Below are 24767 nucleotides of genomic sequence, written 5' to 3' on the forward strand. Positions count from 1 at the left end.
ACTTTTACCCCCTTCCTTTCTTGACTTTAAATGAAAACACACAACTCTTCACAAAGAGATATTTTAGCAGGACTACTTACTATAGAGCCAAATGCATATATAAAAGGGATACTATCAACTTAAAAACCATATTGTAAGATGTTACTTTACTATTTTCTAATAACTTAGATAACTGAAATAAATCTTAAAAATGTAATTCATTCTAAACCTATGCTTTTTTGTTTCCTTTCAGTTTCAACAATGACAGGAAAAGTTAGTTTCACTTGCAGGTTTCTTACTACTGCAATGTTTGGACTGCAAATGCTGCAAGGGAATGTTTATTGGTTTGAAAACAAATGTTTCCACTGGAATAAAAACAAATGGAAACATTTCTACTGATGTTCAGTTTTACAAAATCTAAACATTAGGTCAAATTTGAGTTGTCAGTGCCTTTAAGAAGAAAAAAAATGTGGATAGTGTAAAGATAAGGCAGATAGATTTGACAGTAAACAGAACTTTAAAATATTTCACAAGCATAAATACTTTCCTCAGATATGCAACAGAAAAATAACTTGAGTTCATTATATTTAAGGCAGATTTTTCAAGGAACATGCTGATGAGATTCCACAGCAAAAACCAGGTGTCAAATACCTGAAATTACCATGTTGTTATCCAAGAGCATATTTCCCATAGGTGCTGTAGCCCATCTAGGCATGCTATACAAAGATATGGTCAGGGAAGGGACAGTAAAGAGAAACTCCATCCTGGAACACAATAGCTTACTAGTATTGGAACCATAAACTCACTGAACGTTAAATCTCACCAAATGAGGGTCAAATACATCCTCATCATTGTATCCACCCACTATACTCCACACCTGAACGTAGCCATTATATGAACAACATACCCGCATATCTCAATGTCTGTACTTTGACCCGTTAACCTTTGACCCCCCAATCGGGGATATTGAAGATTATGTATTCCTTACATCATCCGATCTTAAACCGAACTTCGCACCCTTTGATAATCTGTACGTTATTCCCTGATAACCAGAAACTTCTACGCTTAAACTCTGTACCGTTCACTTTAAAAAAAAAAAAAACTTAATAAAAATTTTAAGTTTAGTTTTCTTCATTTTAGGATGATTTGGTAAGTCACTGTGTGAAACTGACTTGAGTCAACACCTCAAAACTTTATTCCACACATTTACATATAATATCTTCCAATCCCTTTGAGATCTTTACAAACTGGCAGTTTGTACTTTATCAATGTGAAACTGGATGTTTTTGCTGGAGTTTATGAACTTTCCTTGAAAAGAATTAGGCAACAGTTTGCCATACATGTGTTTAAGCAAGAAGTCATGTTGAATGCCGGATACTTTTCCAGTCTACTAAAAATATTTTTAAACATTTTACCTCATTATTACCACCAAACCTTAGAGTCTCCATTTAAAGCATAATCGAGAAAATGAGTTGGGAAACACTGCCAAAAGATTTGTAGGAGAGGGATTATTTAGCAGGAGGAGGAGTATCTAAATTAAAAGGAAATAGATTAAATATTCTCTTCCCCCAGCATCCTGGATGGGTGGATATTGTGGATGAGAGGAGAGAGGTCATGCTTCTCAAGTTTCTCATTGGAACTCACTTGCTTGTTCTCAGTGAGAAGAGTCATAGGTTTATATGGCATCCTTCCTTTCTACAAAGCTTAAAGTTCCATGGGGGTGGGCAAGAAACTACAGAGAAAAGGGTATTCTATTATTTTAACCAGAGATCTACTTAGGATTTCTCATCAGAGCTATAGAATTGGTTGTCCCTTTTGCAGTGAACAGTTTTTGTGTTCAACCCATTTTCAACCATCGTCTCCTGAGTATTCAGCGCTAGCAGAGACATGTCTGATAGTCACTTCAAGTTTCCAAAAAGGCTATGTAACACTGCAGTCTCATGTCTGGACGTATTGGGTCTTTTGATTGAGTCAGCTGAAGCTCTTCCAAAGAAGGGCCTGGTACCATGTGACTTCAAGGGAGCAATTACTTGGCCTTTGGCTCCTGACTTGTCAATTATAACCAGATCATCAACCGCCTTGCTCTTTAAAGCAAGTGGTGGTAAGGCAACCCAGATATTATATAGAGTTCCCAGAGTTCCTTAATCCCACTCAGTCAGATTGTTCACCTTCGGTATGGTACAGAGGTGGCAATGATCTCCTTGAATGATTTTCTAGTGGAGGACAGTAGCCAAGTGTTCATATTTTCAGAGATTATAAAGCCAGAAGAGACCATTGCAACCATCTGATCTGACCTACTGCATACCACAGGCCATAGGACTTTCCCAAATGAATTCCTGTTTGAACTACAGCAGACAGTTTAGAAAAACATCCCTTTATTTAAAAATTGCCAGTGATGGAGAATCCATCACAACCCTTGGTAAGTGGCTGCAAGTTAGCTACTCTCACTGTTAAATATTTATGTCTTGTAGTCTGTATTTGTCTAGCTTCTGTCTCCAGCCATCAGATTGTTATAGCTTTATCTACTACATTAAAAAGAGTACTTTTTATTATCAAATGTTTTGTTCCCCATGTAGGCACTGATTCTTTCTGTTCTGTCAGACTTTAACGCCATTGACTGCAAGGGTCTGTTGACTTGTCTATGGATCCTGGCTGGATGGGGCAATGCTTGAGTGGTTCCTCTCCTTCTTTTATAAAGGTTCCAACATCTGGTGAGTGGTAATTGTTCATTCAACCCACAGATTTCCACCAGGCAGGATTGCACTGGTTTATGTAGGCATATTCTTAATATTTGTGATTCTGTTCATAATAAATTTTAAACCTGCAATATTGATTTACAATTCTGTATTAAACCTTGCAAACCCCTCATATGGACTCTAAATTGATACTTTCTCTCACTTGTTATTAAGATTGACGCTTGTAAAACTAAACGGCTTAATTGATTCTGCTTTCTCTGTATTGACGCTTTCCATTGATTGTAATTGAGGTTGACGCTTATAAATGTAAACCAATCACTTAATGTTACTTTCTCAAATGGTTATGTTCAATTGGCTTTACTTTGCAAACGGATACTTTGTGATGGAGATTGACATGCTTTTTTGTAACACCCGTGAAGAGCCGCGAATTGGAGCAGCGCTCATAGAAATGTCACATAGAGACTCCCACCCTCTATAGTTTGGATCAGGAATGTTAAAAAACGGGGAGTCTCAAATAAATAACACCTTTGTATGATAAAAGAAAGTCAATACCGAAGGAATGTTAAGAGACAGGGAGTCTCAAATAAAATAACAATACTTGGTGAAATGAGAAATGTGTTTTTATTAAAGTAAGGAATGTATGTGAATGAATGGTGGGTTTTGAATAATCAGGGAAGCGCCAGCCTAGGAATTTAACATCAATTGGCCGAAGACTACGCCAGGTGGAGACAACCAGAGAACCCCACCAGAGGGCAAACTGGGATCCACCCGACCAATTCAAAGGATGAAGAAAGCTGATGAGCACCTGACAGCCATCCTGGAGCAGTCATGACTAACAATATGACAAAGCAAATTCCACAGACTGGCATAGGAAGAAATTCCTATAAAAATGGACATTAAGCACTGAGAACTTTGAGTCTCCAGTTCTGCCACTACCCTTCAGGAGCATCGGATGCGCATCTGACACGGACTCGGCTCCACTCTTGTGTACAGGTTACCTGGCCAGTACTCTGTCACAAGCAACTTCTAGGCTGGTAACTATAACCCCTATGCAGAACTGGTATGAATGAATTATATATAAGTAAGGAATAAGTAACAATACGACAGTGTGAGTTTTATATTTCTTTTTATTATATTTACAATAAATGTGGCATTTTGCCTTGTCCCTTTAATAAGATCCTGATGGTTTTTATATTTTATTGGTATAACAGTTTCTATTCAATCAAACTCATGAGGGGGATGGAGGGAAAGAGAGAGAGAGTGTGTCTGACAGACCATTGGAGGAGATAACAAGGGTACCTAGGCTGTGATGCCATCAGTGTATAGATGGCACACAGTTGTGCCTTTATCATAAAACCCAGTGTGGTGTCTTTGCACTCCAGTGCATGGCTGAGAGATGAAAGGAGGGGCTTGGATGAGTACAAACTGGCTGAGACCCAGGTAAGATGAGCCTACTGAATAGTTGAGGAAGTGTCTACAAAGTACAGCAAACAACCCTGTAATTGAGAGGCTGTATCCACTCTTTATCAAGGGACTTTGCAGTTTAAGAGTACTTCTTGAGCACTCTGCTGCTCTTGATGTAAGCACTATTCCAATTTTTACTTGAGGGAATGATGCTGGGCTACACGTATACTTCCAACATGATTTTAGGAATGAGTCTAGTTAATTGACACTTTTTATTTAACTCAATCATGAATTTTTGCACATATGGAAAGAGCCCAATGCAACTGGGCATATTAGAAAGACAGAAATTGACATCAGTTCAAATAACCAAAGCTTTTGTTTAATATACGTTACCTCATTTTCCTACCAGTGGCAGTTAATAGTGAGTACAAGCAAGGAAATTGTTTTTAATACTTCCAGTCTTAGTTCCCTTAGACTTTAGTACACTGGATCCATAAACAAAACAGACCGGACATTTTTCCGTCTCTGACTTACTACTGGCTGTTGCCTCTCTCAGGCTGCAACAAAGTTTCAGAAACCAAACAAATTATATCAATAGAATGACCAGTAGGGAAAGAACCTGTTTTTTTATATGTGGGAAACAAGGGAAGGGAGGAGAAAAGCTGCTCCATTGGGGCAGGTAGGTCATAAAAATCTGACACAAAAGAGCTTTCCTTCACATATTGTATTCTATACTTTTCAAAGGGGACTGAACATAAAATCACAGGTCACAATATTCAGGCCAAACTCAGCTAGGAGTGGGAGCAAGGAGAATAAATATTCCAGATAGTGTCTATCTTCATTACCATCATCCAGACCCCATGCCCCTGCAATGCATGTGGAACAAATGGATGATTTAATGAAAAGCCAGACTAAAGGTGCTATACAACTTGAATTCTAACTTTAAGCGCTAACCTTACCCTTAGCCCAGTAGACTGTCCATTATCTTCTCTCCCCTCCTTCAATCCCTTCTAAAACCTGCATCTTCTGGGAAACCTTCCTATTCCTGTCTGTTCACAAATGATCTTCCCAAACCATCCATTACCTGAATTGTCATCCTGTGTTTTATCTTGTCTGTATAATACTGCAAGCTCTTTGGGAGCAGAGACAGTGTCTTGGGCTTAGTACATTTCTCTGTACATATACAGTACTAAATAAGTGCTTCATAATGATATAAAGATACCTGTGGTCAAAAGGAAGCAAAAATCTTTATTCATTGTTCTTTTAAGACAAGCAACCCTAATCTTCAGATTGTCAGTTGAAAACTAGACTTAAACCAATATACAAGTAGGAAAATTGCTTCAGTGCCCTATTGGTGAATGTTTGGAGGAGCAGGAGTGCATTCAATGGCTTGTGCTCCTCTCTCATCTATTATGGCTCTGCTTTTAATGCTCTTACACATTAAGGCAAATAGGGAAGATGCAAGAACAGCATTAATAAACTCACAGTCTATTTCCATTTGCTTTAACACTGCTAGGATCATGGGAAAACAAACTTACAGCCCTAATCCTCAACACAGGTCTGGCCAGCACTGATGTAAGATCTAGGCAATGTTACACAGGGGTTTTGGTAAGTTCATTAACAGGAGGTACTCCTTCAGTGAAAGTAGAAATGCTGCATAAACATATACATTGCTGTGTTACAGAACCATTTGTCAAAGGGCATTTACTGTCCTGAATCAGATACAGATGTGGCCTGACACCAGCAGCCTGAAGGGGGCAGAGAGCCCACCTAGACAGTCCCCTGTGAGCTGGGACTCAAAACCTGCCGGACAGACTGTTTCTGTGCTAATTAGCCTGATTCTAATACCTTCAGACAGTAGTTAGGGGTGTTGGTCCTGTAAAGATCTGCTGCTATACCTGTACCTTATCTTAATCGATGTGTATTTTGTACATTTCCCCATCCTCTCCCTTCTTCTATAGTTAGGTTGCAGGAATGCATACTATCTTCCAATACAGGCAGAACTGTTTGTGTATTTATAATGTGCATGCAAAGGTTAATAGCGACACCCCTCTTCTTTGAAACCTAGAATCTAGCAAGACAAAAGACTGGAAACAGGCAGTGGTTAATTTTCTATTTTAATAGAAATAGGCAGAGGTTTTAAAAAAGCTTTTCAGAAATAATAATGCAGTACATTTGACAAGTCTGTGTAATCCCATAATTTTATGGGTGTTACTTTTGTCCCTCCCCTTATTGTTTAAAAAAATCCACTTATTGTTTCTTGTCCTATATTTAAACTGAAAAATTTTCAGGACAAGGATTATCATCTTTTTACTCCGTTTCTACAATGCCTAGAATACACCTGCCTGCAATACAAATAATAAATGGTATAAAATACTTTGTAATGACTTATATAAATAATCCAATAAAGTATGTAACAATAGTATCAGTTAACCTACACATCATGAGCTTCATGTATGTTTTTGGTATCAAAAATGCCTGGACTGTCTGTTGGGAAATATTTTCAGTGTCAATATATACATTTTTGGAAAGCAAAACATTAAGTCATAACCCAATCGCCTTCATAGTAAATTGGAGGGGAGTAGGAAGAGAGGTATTTTACTTTGTGAATTTCAGAATAATTAGAAGAAAGGATACCTCAGCATATTCAAATCTTGCTAAAACAACAAAGAGTCCTTGTGGCACCTTAGAGATTAACAAATTTATTTGGACATAAGCTTTTGTGGGTGATAACCCACTTCATCAGATGCATGGAGTGAAAAATACAGTAAGCAGGTATAAATATACAGCACATGAAAAGATGGGAGTTGCCTTACCAAGTGCGGGGTCGGTGCTAACGAGGCCAATTCAATCATGGTGGATGTGGCCCATTAACAGAGCCAGAAGGGTACCTAGAAGTCACCTACTACAGGACAGGTCCAACAAAGAAAGTAACAGAACACCACTAGCCATCACCTACAGCCCCAACTAAAACCTCTCCAGTGCATCGTCATGGATCTACAACCTATCCTGAAGTACGATCCCTCACGCTCACAGACCTTGGGAGACAGGCCAGTCCTCGCTTACAGACAGCCCCCCAACCTGAAGCAAATACTCACTAGTAACTACGCACCACACAACAGAAACACTAACCCATGAACCAATCCCTGAAACAAACCCTGTTGCTAACTCTGTCCGCATATCTATTCAAGGGACACCATCATAGGACCTAACCACATCAGCCACACCATCAGGGGCTCATTCACCTGCACATCTACTAATTTAATATATGCTATCATGTGCCATCAATGCCCCTCTGCCATGTACATTGGCCAAACCAGACAGTCTCTATGCAAAAGAATAAGTGGCCACAAATCAGACATCAGGAATTGTAACACTCAAAACCAGTAGGAGAGCACTTCAATCTCCCTGGACACTCAATAACAGACAAAAGTGGGCATTCTTCAACAACAACAAAAAAGCTCCAAAAACATAGCTCAATAAGAAACTGCAGAACTGGAATTAATTTGCAAACTTGACACCATCAAATTAGGCCTGAATAAAGGCTGGGAGTGGCTGGGTCACTACAAAAAGTAATTTTCCCTCTGTTGATATTCACCCCTTCTTGTCAACTGTTGGGAATAGGCCACTTCCACCTTGATTGAACTGGCCTCCTTAGCACCGACCCCCTCACTTGGTAAGGCAACTCCCATCTTTTCATGTGCTGTAATTATATAATCTATCTATACACACACACCTGCCTACTGTATTTTTCACTCCATGCATCTGATGAAGTGGGTTTTAGCCCAGGAAAGCTTATGCCCAAATAAATTTGTTAGTCTCTAAGGTGCCACAAGGACTCCTCGTTGTTTTTGCTAATACAGACTAGCACGGCTACCCCTCTGAAACCTGTCAAACCTTGCTGTTTCTAAACCCCTTTTGCATTAAGGGCTGAGTGCTAGAACTAGTTGGGGGGGGGGTAGCATCCTGTTTTTCATTTTTTTGCAAAAAGCCTGCCCCATTCTTGTTGAAGAAAAATTCACAATTAAAAGTTTCTCAATCACCTCTAATGAGCACATGGTTAATTATACATTTTAAGGTTTATTTCTTAAAATTTCCATTTGCGAAACATCAGTTTTATCAACCTCTACTTAGATTTTCAAAGTGTTAAAATATATTCATCTATTCAGTATCATCTGTGTAAATTAGGAATAGAATAGCTGCATAGTTGATTTAGGTTCTTTTCTTCCACCATACAACAGGAACAAAAGGTGTAACTTGGAGGTAACCTACTGAGCAGTCTTCTCAAGTCCTGTTGAGCTTCCTCTAAACAGAGTGCATCTGTTGCCAGAAGGCAACACTAGCCAAAGTGGAAAACATGAGGCAGATGTCAGATGCTGTTTGGAGGCAAGGCTTGCTTTCTTATTTAAACAAACCAACAAGAAAGCTCATCAGTGCAATGTAACCAGGCTTGGAATGATTAAATTTAAACCAGCAAATGGCAATAATAATTTCTTTACTCAAAAGCTGATACAAAAAGGCTACCATGGCTTAAGTTTAGATTAAGAAAGGGAAAGAGTTAAAAACCATGATATGTTGTCATTTATAAGCATCTGGTGAACCCTTTTGCTTTCATTTTTTATCTAGCAATCAAAATAGAAGAAATTTCTGAATACATTTGGAATCTCAACTTCTATTCTGAATTAAGTCAGCAGCTGAAATTTTTTATTTACTGCTTGAACAAAAATGTAATACTGTAGTTTCAGAGTAACAGCTGTGTTAGTCTGTATTCGCAAAAAGAAAAGGAGCACTAGTGGCACCTTAGAGACTAACCAATTTAATTGAGCATAAGCTTTCGTGAGCTACAGCATCCGATGAAGTGAACTAATACTGTAGTCTAATTTTCAAGCATTCTGAGCAACCACAACTACTCTGACTTCAGTGAGAGTCCTTGGTACTCAGAACATGTGAAAATCAAGACATATCAAGTTTTAACATTTTTTTTATTGGCAACAAAACCTATTATCTATAACACGAATAAAAAAATTTTAAAAAAATCCTTCCAAGCCTAAATATAGCCTACTGTAAACTGAAAGAGACAGGCAAAACAGTTCCATTAAAATATATTAACAACAAATCTACCAGTTTTCAAGATGTTAGCCTTCAATTTAAAATCCTGTGGACTTGCTACTGAAGTATAAAATATCATTTATTTTGAAAGTAAGAAACTAAGCCTGCTGGAACTATAAAATATAATTTAGTTAAGAAGCTGAGGGAATCCTAGGCAACAGAGGAAAAGTGAAATGAATTTATTAGAAGTGAAAAATACAATAGAATGCAACTCCATTTAAATTAAATCACAATGATATAACAGAGAAGTTCTTGATCCACACCAATACAACTGAGTAAAATATGGCTTGTGTTTAAAACATGAAAAAAAAATAAGATTTCTCCCACAAAAAATATAAAGTTATTCTACAGGAGGTTTTGGTGCATTTCCATAAGCTACATTAGATATAGGTTTCAGAGTAACAGCCGTGTTAGTCTGTATTCGCAAAAAGAAGAGGAGTACTTGTGGCACCTTAGAGACTAACCAATTTATTTGAGCATAAGCTTTCGTGAGCTACAGCTCACTTCATCGGATGCATACTGTGGAAAGTTTAGAAGATCTTATTATATACACACAAAGCATGAAAAAATACCTCCTCCCACCCCACTCTCCTGCTGGTAATAGCTTATCTAAAGTGATCACTCTCCTTACAATGTGTATGATAATCAAGGCGAGCCATTTCCAGCACAAATCCAGGGTATAACAAGAACGTCTGGGGGGAAAGGGGGTGTAAGAAAAAACAAGGGGAAATAGGCTACCGTGCATAATGACTTAGCCACTCCCAGTCTCTCTATTCAAGCCTAAGTTAATTGTATCCAATTTGCAAATGAATTCCAATTCAGCAGTTTCTCACTGGAGTCTGGATTTGAAGTTTTTTTTGTTGGAAAATAGCGACTTTCATGTCTGTAATCGCGTGACCAGAGAGATTGAAGTGTTCTCCGACTGGTTTATAAATAATTCTTGACATCTGATTTGTGTCCATTTATTCTTTTACGTAGAGACTGTCCAGTTTGACCAATGTACATGGCAGAGGGGCATTGCTGGCACATGATGGCATATATCACATTGGTGGATGTGCAGGTGAACGAGCCTCTGATAGTGTGGCTGATGTTATTAGGCCCTGTGATGGTGTCCCCTGAATAGATATAGATTGATAGAGCCAGAAGAGTTCCCAGAAGTCACCTACTACAGGACAGGCCTAACAAAGAAAATAACAGAACGCCACTAGCCGTCACCTTCAGCCCCCAACTAAAACCCCTCCAATGCATTATTAAGGATCTACAACCTATCCTGAAGGATGACCCAACACTCTCACAGATCTTGGGAGACAGGCCAGTCCTTGCCTACAGACAGCCCCCCAACCTGAAGCAAATACTCACCAACAACCGCATACCGCATACCACACAACAGAACCACTAACCTAGGAACCTATCCTTGCAACAAAGCCCATTGCCAACTGTGCCCACATATCTATTCACGTTCTTGTTAAACCCTGGATTTGTGCTAGAAATGGTCCACCTTGATTATCATACACAATGTAAGGAGAGTGGTCACTTTAGATAAGCTATTACCAGCAGGAGAGCTTATGCTCAAATAAATTGGTTAGTCTCTAAGGTGCCACAAGTACTCCTTTTCTTTTTACATTAGATATAGTTTCAATTTTGTTCCTGCATGCAGATACACTTTATAATTAGAGTAGTGTGCTGGTTGCCAGCTCTTGGATCAGCTGGAAAGCAAGGGGAGGAAACCCCAACAGGTTAATAGAGTAGCAGGTGTTCATTATTAGCAGACCTTTGCAAGCTCTGCACTATGGGAGAGTCTTCTAAGAACTGACTCTTACTTTAGGGAATGCTGATTCAGAAAACACAGCAGACTGATTTCAGAAGCACAGGTGCATGTTTGGAATATGCGTGACATCCTTCCATTTTTGTAAATGCTCATGAAAGGTGCCAGATTGACAGCCCTGGAGACTGAAGTCTCCCATTTATCCAGAGAACAGGTTCAGCACAGGCAGGAGTTGTCTTGCCAAAATGCCACAACCCTGACCTGGAAGGCCACTTAGAAATGACCGTTTCAGAGTAACAGCCGTGTTAGTCTGTATTTGCAAAAAGAAAAGGAGTACTTGTGGCACCTTAGAGACTAACCAATTTATTTGAGCATAAGCATCCGATGAAGTGAGCTATAGCTCACAAAAGCTTATGCTCAAATAAATTGGTTAGTCTCTAAGGTGCCACAAGTACTCCTTTTCTTTTTACTTGGAAATGAGAGGATGATATAGGCTCATTCACCTACAGATCTTTCTGCAAAAGCTACAAACATAATTGCCAACTGTGGTGGTAGTATTTTGTGATGTGCAGACCTGCCCAATGGAAGTTGGGCAGATCAATATGCTTACTTTGCACAACAGGTTAGAGACCTTTTAATTTGCAATATTCAAATAGAGTGGTTCAGTTACTAACCCATAATCTTAAATCTTCATATTCTAACTAACCAAAATTCTTATGAAATAACAAGATCTCAAATGAAATCAGTTCGATACTTATTCTAGCCAAGCACCAAAAGAAAAACACCACCGCTACACAGACAATTTGGCCTAATGTAAAAAAATAATACAACTCTCAGCTGACCGAAGGGGGAGGAAGCTTTGAATTACAATAACCCCTCCCTCTCAAGTAAGACTACACTATATCAGGTACAAGCATCTTACAAAGTCCACCCACAGTAGTCTATGTTTGATCTGCATGTACTAGGCGTTTTCTTCAATCTCACAAGTGGTAAATTACTGACAGCCAATCAGCAAGGTTCATACCCAGCCTACGCCCATGAATAATACTATAATTAGCAGGTTGGTTTGATGTTTTCAACAAAATGCAGGATATGCTTTGATCATGTTTTGCTTATGGCTACTCTAGGACTAGAAAAGAAACTGGGACCTTAATGCATAATCACTGATTTTCAACACACTTTTCCAAGTCTCATGTTATTTCTCGATCTCCTCCCTCTTGTAGCACATCTAAAGGGGTAGTCTAGTTAGGTTAGCGAATAAAAGAAAATTCAGCAAGTCAAGCAAAAAATTATTAATATTACCACAGATAGATGTGCATTGGTTTCAAATATATTAAAGAAAAAAATATGTTTTGTTTCACATTTAACTACTCTGTCATTGCACATTTAATTGTGCTATGTTATTTGTTCTAGGTAACACTGAAATACAGACCATCAGTATATTTACATATTCAAATAAATGGCAGCAGAGAGACCAGAGGGAAGGGAAGTTTCCCTTTCTTCTTGCAAACAAATTCACTGAACACAGAAATTGCCCTGCTGACCAAGGTCCATCAAGTCTAGTATCCTGTCTCCAACAGCGGCCAACCCCTGATACTTCAGAGAAAGATATAAGAACACTACAATAGGCAGATGTGGGATAGTCTGGCCCCCATAAAGGTCTCATTCTAAATATTAATGGTTAGAAATTGGTTTACATCTTGAAATGAGGTTTTTAGGAATTTCTGTGGCTTTCATTCTGTCTCCCCCTCCCCCCCCCAAATATTTTCTTGCAAGAACCTCATATTAGCTGTTTATGAGAGAAGACCACTAGACGAAGATTACTAGCGCTCTCTCAACCATCTGAGACTGGACCAACACTAACAGGAAAATCCATTTTTGATGGCACTATTATTGTATCTGATAATATCTGAATACTTGGGATGCAGCGGTAGACTGGCTACTTTAAAAAAAAAAACCTAGATATTCTGCTTTAACCATGTATCCTTAAAATGAGACTACCTCCTTTTTCCACAAAGATGTTTCTAGAATGTTCAGCCAACCAGAGGATCTAAGACAATTAAAATTCATAGGTGCCATATAATAGATCTCTAAGAAATGTACAAAGCAGCTCCAGATTTGAGCCAAAGGAGTCTTTTTCAAAACAGGGAGCCAAATCCTCAAACTGAATTCACCTGGAGTTCTGCCATTTAGTAGGACAGGGATGTGGCCAAGTATACCTATGGGAAATCCTTTTCTAACTCAAGCTTTCTTCCTGATCTTGTTTCAAATGAAATCTCCTCAGGGTCAGGTTGAATTTCCACAGATAATTAGTCCTGAAAAAACTGAATACAACAACGGTTAAACTGCTCCTAAGCAGCATTCTGCATAATTAGGACTGGGGTAAAAAACTCTTTACATTCCAAAATTAACTCTCTATCTGTTGGGGAGTTTTGTTATAAAATTATTTAACATCTGAACTTTGCTCCTGGATTTTCAGGTTTCTTTTCTGTGAGCCCAGGAGGACTATGCTAGACTGTAGTCACAGCAGCCAGACTAGCATCTGTGGAATACAGTACAGTACCTGAATGTGGTTCAAAAACGCCATTAGAATGAAGTTTTTGATCCAGAGGGGCAGCCCCTCCTCAGTGAAGATTTCTGAACTGCACACTGCCCTCTTTTAAAACAGCATTTTACTACTAGGTGGCAGATATTTTATACAATCCTTCATTCTACAAACAGCTACAGTCAGACCAATAAATCAGTCAGTCCATCATCCTTAGCCCACTGCTGATGCGGTCTTGAACAATGTTCACTTTGGTGGTTGGGGGTGGAGAATAGGTTTCCCTAGGAATAAGCTGAATAAAACTTCCTGTTCAGCTAAAGCAGGAAATGTGCTCCAGCACTGCCTTATTCACAGAGAGTGGGAAATACTTACTAAACAAAATAGCAGGAGATGAAGCCTCAACTCAGTTGTGCTAATGAGTCTACAGTTCCCTTGTATCAGAAAAACAGAAAGCCAAACTTCTGTAAGGACTCTCTCTGCCTGCTTCAGTTGACCTCTCTCTGATGTTAGCACACTCATGCACTTTTTTTTTAAAGTGTGTGCGTATTATATTTCTCTAGCAACAATTTAGAAAGTATACAATGATGCATTTCCTTCACAGTGTGTTATATCTCCAGGACTGATAGAGTTGTGGATGCAGGCCATGTCTATACTACAGGCGCTGCAGCAGCACAGCTATGGGGCTGTAGCTATGCCATTGTAGTGTTATAGCATAGATGCTGCCCAAGGACAGAAGGGGTTTTTCCCATTGCTGTAGGAATTTCACCCCCCAAAGTGGTGGTAGCCAGGTTGATGGAAGCATTCTTCTATCCACCTAGCCTCAGGGGGGAGAATTTTTCACGCTCCGGAGCACCATAGCTATGTTGACCTAACTTAAGTGTAGATGAGGCCCTAGAAAACAACAGTAGTTAAAGTCCCCCCCCAACACGAGTCAGTTTCTTCTTCTGCAGCACAAAGTGCAATAAACCAAATCCCACCCTAGTATGGGAGACATCTGACCCAGAAAACTTCACAAGGTTCATTTCATAGTATTTCCTTCCTAATATCTCCTTGAAGAAGCAGAAAGGACGGGGGAGATGTGGAAGAGGCAAAAGGTGTGACCTCCCAGGCCTGTGAACAGCAAAGGAGGAAAGCAGTGTTAATATTTACATAGATATCAAATGTCTCCTCCTAGCCCCTACAACAAATACATGTCCTGTCTGATCTCCAGAACAGGCTGATCAATGCTGTGTAGCCAGGCTTATGTTCTACTCTGTGTGCTCCTCAGCCAAAAGCCACCTAATTAGAGGACAGGTTTCAGAGTGGTAGCCGTGTTAGTCTGTATCAACAGAAAGAACGAGGAGTACTTGTAGCACCTTAGAGACGAACAAATGTATTTGAGCATAAGCTTTCGTGGGCTGAAGCCCACTTCATCAGATGCATGCAGTGGAAAATAGAGTAGGAAGATGACAGATAATGAAAAAAATGGGGGTTGCCATACCAACTCTTAATGAGACCTGCTGATAATAGCCCACCTTAATCGACTGATCTCGTTAAGACCAATCTCTCTCTCTCCCCCTACTGTATTTTCCACTGCATGCATCTGATGAAGTGGGCTTTGGCCCAAGAAAGCTTATGCTCAAATAAATTTGTTCGTCTCTAAGGTGCCACAAGTACTCCTCATTCTTTCTGTTGATCAGAGGAGTTTCCTGATCAGAGTGGAAGCAGAACGGCCTGATGTCGAGAACTTCCTCTCATTGTTCCATCAATTGGGTAAGGAGAATGAAACAGAGTAAAATGAACATGTAACTACCTTGTCTTCACTCCATTTAATCCTGGAGAGTGTCTTCAGACCAGTTTTCTAAATGCAAAACCTTATAATGCAGATTATATGTACAAAATAATTAGAAGATTTCTTCTACAAACGCATGTAAGTCATATTTGTAACTAAGAAGAACTGAAGCATCTAAACAGTCAAATTAGATTAAGCAATCATACCTGGTGAAATCCAGGATTTCACACTGGATGGATGCTTTAGGATTAAATTTTAATTGAGGGATAATTGAGTCTGTAAATTTTCAGGAAAAAGCATGCTTTTATCTGCATAAACACTCCTCTGTTTACAGCACCATATTTACATATAGGATGAGACCCCGAGTGCTTCCTGAAAGGTGCTGAGTGCCCTTGACTCCCCTAAAAAGCAATGACATTTGAGGGTGTCTAGCACCTCATAGTATCAGGCCCCAAATGAGTAAAGAAAAGGGTATAATTCACTCAAGAGCCACTACTGCCATCTCATGAGTATTTGTCCACTGCTCATAAAATGACAATCACACCTAGTAGGCTCACACTTGCATTTACTCCCAGTCCCCATCTTGGCTGTGAAGTTTAAAATCTGAAAATTTCCCTTTAAGGTATATTACATTACTGAATCCTGTTTCACTGAAGTTTGCACAGTGCCTTGAAGATGAAAATGCGACTGTTGTTTATTAATTATTCTTCTTCTTATTATAACTACTGTGTTTTACAAAGGCATACAACAATGAGGAAATTACATAAGCTTAATGAAAACCTGAGGAAGGATTGTCAAAAATCTAATGGCTCTGTTCCAGGAATGAATTCTCTAGAAATACCAATACAGCCAAACTAAGGTCACAATATTGCATGCAATGCTGAAGTTTTACAACCACCCTGAGCCATTAGTGCTTAGAACCACTATCACCTTGGGCCATTAACTCCAAGTCATCAAACCCAGGAAAGGCTTTGCATCTTAATAGCCATAGTTGCTGCACAACACACTGCTCATGATGCAAAATTCAAATAAAAGGAGCTTAACATGCACTATACTAGCTTTTCTCTTAATAAATCTTAACAAACCTGCAGCATGATCTAGATCTCAAACTTCAGCTCCATTATGCAGTCAAGAGGAACAAGTTCCAAAGATGGGGTCTTCAGAGTATTCTACTGCTGAAGACAGAAGGCCAATTTTCAGGCACAGACAGCCAAGACACCTCACTCGACCTCACTTGTCACAGAGGGACATAGGAAAAGACATGATCTTCCAGATCACACAGGGCTCTACAGATTGTCTCCAACATCTTGAATTGCATATAGACGAGAACAGAAAGCTAGTACAGTGCATTTTAAGTATTCAGAAGGTGAACTTTCCACATGAAATGCATTACAGAAATCCAGCCTATCCTGTTTAGATAGACAAGAAGATTCCACTGTTATAAGAGTTACAAATGTGTGCCACGTGTAGGGTTGCCAACTTTCTACTTGCACAAAACCAAACACCCTTACCCAGCCCCCTGCCTCACCGCTCCTCAGAAGCCCCGCCCATGCCCTGCCCCTTTCTCCAAGACCCTACTGCCACTCACTCCATCCCCCCTCCCTCTATTGCTTGCTCTCCCCACCCTCACTCACTCATTTTCACTGGGCTGGCTCAGGGGGTTGGGGTGCAAGAGGGGGTGAAGGCTCCGGCTGGGGGTGCAGGCTCCGGCGTGGGGCCAGAAATGAGGAGTTCAGGGTGCGGGAGGGGGCCCTTCAGGGTGCGGGAGGGGGCTCTGGGCTGAGGCAGAGGGTTGGGATGCAGGAGGGGGTGAGAGCTCTGGCTGGGGGTACAGGCTCTGGGGTGGGTCTGGGGATGAGGAACTTGGAATGCAGGAGGGTGCTCCGGGCTATGATTGAGGGGTTCGGACGGCAGGAGGGGGATCAGGGCTGGGGGTTGCAGTGCGGCAGGGGGTGCAGGCTCCAACTAGGGGTGCAGGCTCTGGAGTGGGCCCAGGGATGAGGGGTTTGGGGTGCACGAGAGGACTCCGGGTTGGGGGGGGGGCTCAGGGCTGGGGACTGTGGCTTGGGGTTGGGGCATGGGCTTACCGCAGGTGGCTCCTGGTCAGCAGTGCAGCAGGGCTAAGGCAGGCTCCCTGCCTGGCCTGGCTCCACACTGTACCCCAGAAGCAGCCAGCAGGTCCAGCTCCTAGGCAAGGGGCCACGGGACTCTGCGTGCTTCTCTTGCCCACAGGCACACCTCCCCCGCCAACTCTCATTGGCTGCAGATCCTGGCCAATGGGAATGTGGAGCTGGTGCTCAGGGCGGGGGCAATGCACGGAGCCCTGTGTGGCCCCTCCCCCGCCTAGGAGCTGGACCTGCTGGCCGCTTCCAGGGCACAGCGCGGTACCAGGACAGGTAGGGACTAGCCTCCCTTAGACCTGCAGCACCGCCAACTGGACTTTTAATGGCCCGGTTGTCAGTGCTAACCGGAGCCGCCAGGGTCCCTTTTTGACCGGACATTCCGGTCGAAAATGAGACACCTGGCCAGCCTAGACACATGTATTCTTTACTTGTTTGAAAAGTCTAAACGTCCATCTGCATCCAGGGCACTCAGTGAACGTATTTTAATTAACACATTCTTTAAGCAGAACAGATTTTCTCTGAAATGAGCATTAGGGAGACCAAAGGTTGATAACTAAAAAGAACTAGCTGACAGTTTAAGACAAATTTTAAATTACTAATGCTATTAACACATAAAAGTACAGGATGCTATAGCAGCATTGAGGAACATATGGGCCTTACACTCAGGTATGTAGCCAGACAAACAAGCATACTGCATGGCTGTTTTGAGAATGACTAATGACCAAGAATCAAAGACAAAAGGGTTTGTTATGGTTATGTTGCTTCCACTCCTGCCCCACCCTTGTGTGCATGCCTGTGTGTGCACATATTGTTCTAAACTATAATCCATATTTTAAAAAAAACAAAAAACCCTTAATATTCCTACCCAGAGTAAAAATAGTTCCCCAGATTCTGGGACCAGGCAGCAATAAGCAGCTTAGAGCAACAACCACCTTCTGGCTGCTTGACTGGCAAACTTTAAGGGAGTCCCATCCCTCTCTCTAGGCTAAAGGAATGTAAGACATGATGATGGGATCTTCAACCCAAGGAGGGATTCTCTGGGTTCTAACAAGTACAAAATAAACTTTTGAAAGCTCCATAACACAAAAGTTAAACCAAAATACTTAACCACCAACTGCAATATTATTAATGAAAAGTCTATGCTTCTCAGCAACCTGTGCACCAGCAATAAGGAACCAACAACTGAGAACAATGTTAATTGATTTACTCTCCTCCATTCCTTCCCTTCAGCTAATGGTCTGTTATGTGAAATTTTTATTGTGTAGGTATGTTACTCTGAAAAGCAAATATTTGTGACACTGGTATACAAAACAAAACCAAACATAATTAAACTACTCTCTTTATTTTACAGATACTTCCTTCAATGCCAGCACCACAGGGTTAAACTTGCAGACAAGCCTTGACAGCTTCCATTATAGATGAGTTCATGATGTTAACTACTGTTGATCACCCCACTAAATCTCATTTTCAAGAATACAAGCAGAAGAAAGCATGTCACAAGAGAATTAACAGGTAACATTAAGCTGCATATTAAAATGGTTAGTCTGAACAGCAGCTATAGAAAGTTGTTAGTCATCCAAAATAATCCACAAGAATCCACGGTTGCGTCACAAGAAATCTTTTTTAAAATAAATTTTTAAACATAAACATAACTCACTATTAAATACAGCTCAATAAACTATGTAACTTTATTAATTAAATGAGGCTTTGTAAATCACGGAGGTATAAAGAAAAGGCAATGTAATTTGTCTACACTGGAGAGGCATCTCTAAATGCCTGAGGAAGGCAGAATATAAGAAATATGTACAGTTCTGGGAATTTAAATACACAAAGAAAATGTCAAAAGGAATTCAGAGAAGACAAAGAAAAAATGAAAAAATTCTTGAGTATTTCAGAGTAGCAGCTGTGTTAGTCTGTTTTCTTTTTGCGAATTCTTGAGTATTGTACTTTTCAAGTGGTGTAAGAAGTGAGGTGGGTGGTGATAAGCCATCTTTGGCCTACATTTTGGAGTGCCAGAACACGTGTCAATAGGGTGACCAGATAGCAAATGTCAAAAATCAGGACACTTTTTTCAGGGGGTATAGTCGCTATATAACACAAAGCCCCTAATGTTGAGATGTCTGGTCACCCTACAGACCAAGAAACTACATCTATCAGGTGAGATTTTGATGTACCCTTTTCTCTGTGCCAGTTGAAAAATGTAGTGATTATAGGAATTTTCTGAGATTTACAGAATGGTCTTTTTTCCACCTAATTGTGTGTGCATGCTTGGGAGAGCAAAGGTAATATCTCAAAGATCTTCCACTCTTTTGAACTCAATGTAGTCTATACAAACTGAAAAATAACTCCCTTGGTACTTGTTTAGACAGCTTTTAGGTTCCTTCTCAGTGAACTGATTTGGTGACTAACAAAGATGGACCTAAACAAAACCCAAACATGAGGGATTCAAAATCCAAGGGAAAATCTAAATTTTGCAGCTTGAGCTCTGTATTGAGTTATAAATACAAATTTAATCTGCATATAAGAGAGTATCATATAAATGAAAGTCAAGTCAGAACCACCATGGAACAGAGAAAAAACAACAACAAAATGTTTGACAGAACTAAAGTATATACAAATTTTAAAATGTTAATTGAGGTATACACAAGCAATCTGATGAATGGATATAACTAAACTGGTTCAAAAAACCTGCATAAACCAGACATAAAAGAAAAGTCTCACAGTAACTGTGCCATATTATAGCTGAAAACTACTAGCGTTAAAAGTGCTGACAAACAAATCCCTCACACTGTACTGTCAGTTCACTGTTCTTTATCCTACAGCCCTGCTTTTCACTAAGTCAGATCTGTGACAGGCAGAGAGAGACTGGAAAAAAAAAACCCTCCATGCTGAAAACTTCACTACCCTGAGCCAGCAGGAAATTCCAACTGCTCCATGCACAGGAGCCAAAAAGAGAACTACTGGAACAAAAAGTGCAACTTCGTGTGAAAACCGTGTGGTGATCCCTCTGAACTTCGGTTGAGAGAGAGAGAGGAGACGATTATGTGAAGCAAGCTTGGCTGGAGTTTTCTATTTCAGTGAGAGTGGAGGGCCAGGTTGGGGAATGTTTATTGGGCTCCAAATTATTAGAAATAACAGCACTCAACGTGTTTTGGTTTTTTTTTGTTTTTTTATACATGAAGTAATAAAGGACAGCAGGCTGTTGAGGGGAGGAGGCAGGCACTGAGGACAGATCTACAAGGGAAAATGCATCACATTAATGTCACTTAACACATATGTTTTCTAATGTGATGCATTTTCCAGTGTGTATCCAGGTCTGTCGAGTTTCATATCATGTTAATACCAGTTAGACCGGACAAAGTTGCCCTTTCAAATGTTTTCAGCTGGCCATGGCTAACAGCCAAATCACAACCATTTAACTCGTTTTCAAACAACTGGCCTTGGCCACACCAAGTTAACATCTTAGTTAACACATTTTCTATTAGGATGGATCTTCCCAGCGTAAACAAGGCCTAAAACCCTAACCGTGCAAACTGCTCCATGCTAAATGTATGGGGCTCCCTGCGGCTTAGGGGCCCGCCCATTTCGTGCTCCGAGCCGGCCTGATTAAGAGCCTCAAAACAAACCTCGTCTTGGCTGATCAGCTCAGCCCTGCGGATTCCCCATCCCCGCCGAAGAGGTTCGCAAGCCTGGCATCAATCAGGCACGCAGACGTGCTACGCGGGCGGGCGGGACAGATTCCCCAGTGGAGCGGCCAGGCTCGGGAGAACCACCAGTTTCAATGTGTCCCCTTCCCCCCAATTAAGCCTGCAGACCTGGGCAGGAGCCGAGCGTCTGCTTCCTCAAAGCCGGCCGGCTGGGTCAGCCCGCTCAAAGGCTGAGCTGGGCGGACTAACTATGGGGACGGGAAAGACCTTTAACCCCCCAGGGCTTCCACTGTTCACCAGGCAGCTTCACGGCCAGGTCTGCATCCCCCCCCCCACACACACACGGTTCTTACTGCAAACAACGCGCTCTGCGCTCGGGCCGGGCAGCTCCGGCCGGGGGCCAGCCCGGCCCCAGCAGCGAGCCGCCCCAAAGCGGGCGAGAAGAAGTTGGCAGGCAACTCACGGATTTTCACTCGGCGGTGGTCGAGGCGGGCGCTCAGAGCGCGCAGGGAGCCCAGGCGGCGCTGGAGCCGGGCGCTGCGTCGGCACAGGGCGTCCGCTTGGCTCTGGATCTCGCCGAAGATGTCGCTGGCGCAGCGGGAGAGGTCGGAGAGCTGCCAGAGCAGGGAGACCAGCGAGTGCGAGCTGACCTGCTCCAGCGAGCCGAACAGCAGCAGCCCCGCGCCGCGCCGGCCGCTCCCGGCCCCGCCGCCCGCCCGCGCTCGCTCTTTGTCCCCCGCTTTGGCCGGTCCCGGCAGAGCATCTTCCAACCTGCACAGCTTCAGGGGCTCCACCGTCCTCAGCGGGAAAGGCATCGCGGGGGTTGGGGGGCGTTACACTTCCTGGGAGCAAGAAATGCTCATTCAAAAACAAGAGCCACAAGAGTTCAGAGGGAAAACCGACAATCCACAAACTTGTTCCCCACCCTCAGCTCCAGAGAGAGATTACCGGGGGGGGGGGGGAGACTTCACGCTGCACCCCGGGAGAAGCCCTGAACGGAGCTCACGTGCGGGAGGTGCAGAGAGAAGTCCAGCGGGGGCAGCAGGAGGCACATTGCACTCAGGGCGACAGAGGGGAAAGAAGCTGGCTCAGTGGGAGGAGGAGAAGCGGTGAAGTTGTTTGTAGCGAGGAGACAGGAAAACAGCCCGAGTTTCTCCCCCCAAAGTGGAGATGGGGAGGAGGAAGCGGGGGGGGAGGTCAGAGTGCCCTGGCTACAGCCACAAAGAAGGAAAACCAGGAAAAGAAAAGAGAAGCGGAAGAGAGGAAGGGAAAGAAAAAGCCCAACGCAGCCTGAGCAGCCACCTGGGACCCCCTGAGCTGCTGCAGCCACTCACTCCTCCGAACGTCCACCCAAACTCCAAACCAAACCCGGAAAGCGAAAGCAGGAGGGAGAGAGGGGGAAATAAATACGCGCACCAACAAACCTGGGAAAAGAGGCCGCCGCCTACCTGTGGCTGCCCGAACTGGAGCCTCTGCCAGAGCCTCCCCCCTGGCAGCCAGCCGCAAAGGTGAAAAGAAAGCCTGCCTCCGCTCTGCCAGCCCCTGTGGGGACCAGCTGAAGTGGGATCATCTTTGCCTCGCCCACCCACCCCCGTATCAGTTAGAACTTCACTCTTCCCAGAGGGAAAAATTACCCTCCTTTGTCTTCTCCTATCAACCAAAACTTGACTGTACCGCAGGGGTTTTCAACCTTTTTTCATTTGCAGACTACTAAAAAAAAATTGAATGGAAGTGCAGACCCCTTTGGAAATGTTAGGTACGGTCTGCAGCCCACAGGTTGAAAACCACTATTCTATAGTAACAGCAACCTTTCGCAGACTCCTTAGATAGAGTCTGCACACACACACACACACCTGGCACACACAAGGGATCCATGGACCACTGGTTGAAAACCACTGCCCTAGAGAGAAGCACAGGAGACCCTCACTGCATCTCTGCTCTCCCTCTTCCACTGCTTTTCCTTTCTTACACTAGACAGTACTCAAGAGCACATGAAAAGGCACAACCTCTCTTTAAACACACACACACAAGTCAGAAGCCACACATACAGCATATTTTAATGATTGTTTTGTAATTAATATATAGTGTAGGTTTTCAGATAAGTGACCCCTACACAGAAGCAAAATCCAAGTAAGCCAGCACAACATGCAAGGTTACAAACCCAATGAGTTACTTCAATATGCAGGCAGTGTTTTAGCCTTGTTGGCCCCATGATATTAGAAAGACAAGGTGGGCCAATAAAAGAAATTACCACCACCTCCTTGTCTCTCTTTCTTCAATATGCAATGCAGGCATAGATGAAAACTACACTCTCCATCCTCACACTTGTTCCTCCTCTGACCCCATACTGTATTCTGTTGGGATGCTCTTAATCATGACTACTATACTAAGATATCCCCTATGGAACCAATTTAGCTTTGTGTTAGTGAATGGCAATGACTGCTGCTTAATTGGACTATTGTCCTATTTTTGCTGCATGTGTAGAGAAGAACAAAATCATAGACTGCTTGTGGACAGGGAATCTGGGGGGGAAATGGAAAATAGTTATTCTGTCCTCTACATTTCCCTCCTAACTGCAGCATAATTTAGTATCCAAGATACTTGAAGTACTAGAAACTCTCCCGCTGCAGTTTTGGCATTAGCTATGCTATGAAATTTTATGAAAAAATCCCCACCAGTGGCTAGAACTGGGTTAGTTGCATCAGTGTGGATATCTATCTAAAGTTCTTCAGTGCATCCCAAGGCTTTTGAGGTAACACAGGAGTTAGTGCTAATGGCAGGACACAGCCAATGGGAGTATAATAGGAGCAGTTGCTGAATTGCTGTGGAGTGTGGATCATTTTCATCTGCAAAAAAACCATCAGTCACTTATGGTTCTGTCATTAGTATTGCCTTTAACAGATGAAGAAGCTACGAAGATTTGAGGAAATATAGTGGCAGACTTGGAAAAGTAGGATTCTCCTTCCATGTGTTTTTACTGACAAAAGATATCATATAGGGCAATATTTAAAAACCCTTAGGCCCTAATCCTGCAAACACACCTGTACTAAACTTTACTACCATGAGTTGTTAATATCCAGGTAATGATAGTTAGCCAGTTAGAACTTGCTCACGAAAGCTTATGCTCAAATAAATTGGTTAGTCTCTAAGGTGCCACAAGTACTCCTTTTCTTTTTGCGAATACAGACTAACACAGCTGTTACTCTGAAACCTTAAGCACTGTCTTTGTAATACAGAAGTTGCCAATAAATATTAAAATAAGATTAAGTGACAATGAAATTCAGTTATTAACATTTTTATTCTTGTATTTTTGTTCAGGGCTGTATTTTATAAGATTTAGGCATATTTTTAAATGACTTTTTCTTTTAATTGGAATAGCCACTTAACTAGGACTATATAGCTTGTTCACAAGGATGTTTGAATTAAGAGAATTATAGTTTTATGACAGGTTTCAGAGTAGCAGCCGTGTTAGTCTGTATTTGCAAAAAGAAAAGGAGTACTAGTGGCACCTTAGAGACTAACAAGTGGGTATGTGTAGAAGATGGAATTAATGAGCCAAAGGGACTTTGTAGTCCTTTAAAAAAAAAATCTATATTAGAGTTAGGTAAAGAATAAGTGATGGTGTCTTAATTATTTTTTTTTAATTATATCTGTTGAATACTGTGCTTGCCACAAAACCATGAAGACATACCTGCAACTGAAATTCCTTATATGAGATGACGACTATA

General features: G+C 41.7%; 1 protein-coding gene across 2 annotated transcripts in view; it reads right to left on the minus strand.

The window, feature by feature from the left end:
- Nucleotides 1-22402, minus strand: part of NHSL1 (NHS like 1) — a 265999-nt gene extending 243597 nt beyond the window's left edge. For both annotated transcript variants that reach the window (XM_084622655.1, XM_084622654.1), the window contains exons 1-2: nucleotides 22342-22402; nucleotides 21503-21881 (exon numbers count right to left, since the gene is read on the minus strand). In XM_084622655.1, coding sequence (XP_084478781.1) covers nucleotides 21503-21854 — 352 coding nt within the window. In that variant the 5' untranslated portion in view covers nucleotides 21855-21881; nucleotides 22342-22402. The remainder of the gene's footprint in view (nucleotides 1-21502; nucleotides 21882-22341) is intronic.
- Nucleotides 22403-24767: the final 2365 nt, after the last annotated feature.

This window comes from Lepidochelys olivacea (assembly GCF_965140295.1).
Source record: "Lepidochelys olivacea isolate rLepOli2 genome assembly, chromosome: 3".
Taxonomy (NCBI): Eukaryota; Metazoa; Chordata; order Testudines; family Cheloniidae; genus Lepidochelys; species Lepidochelys olivacea.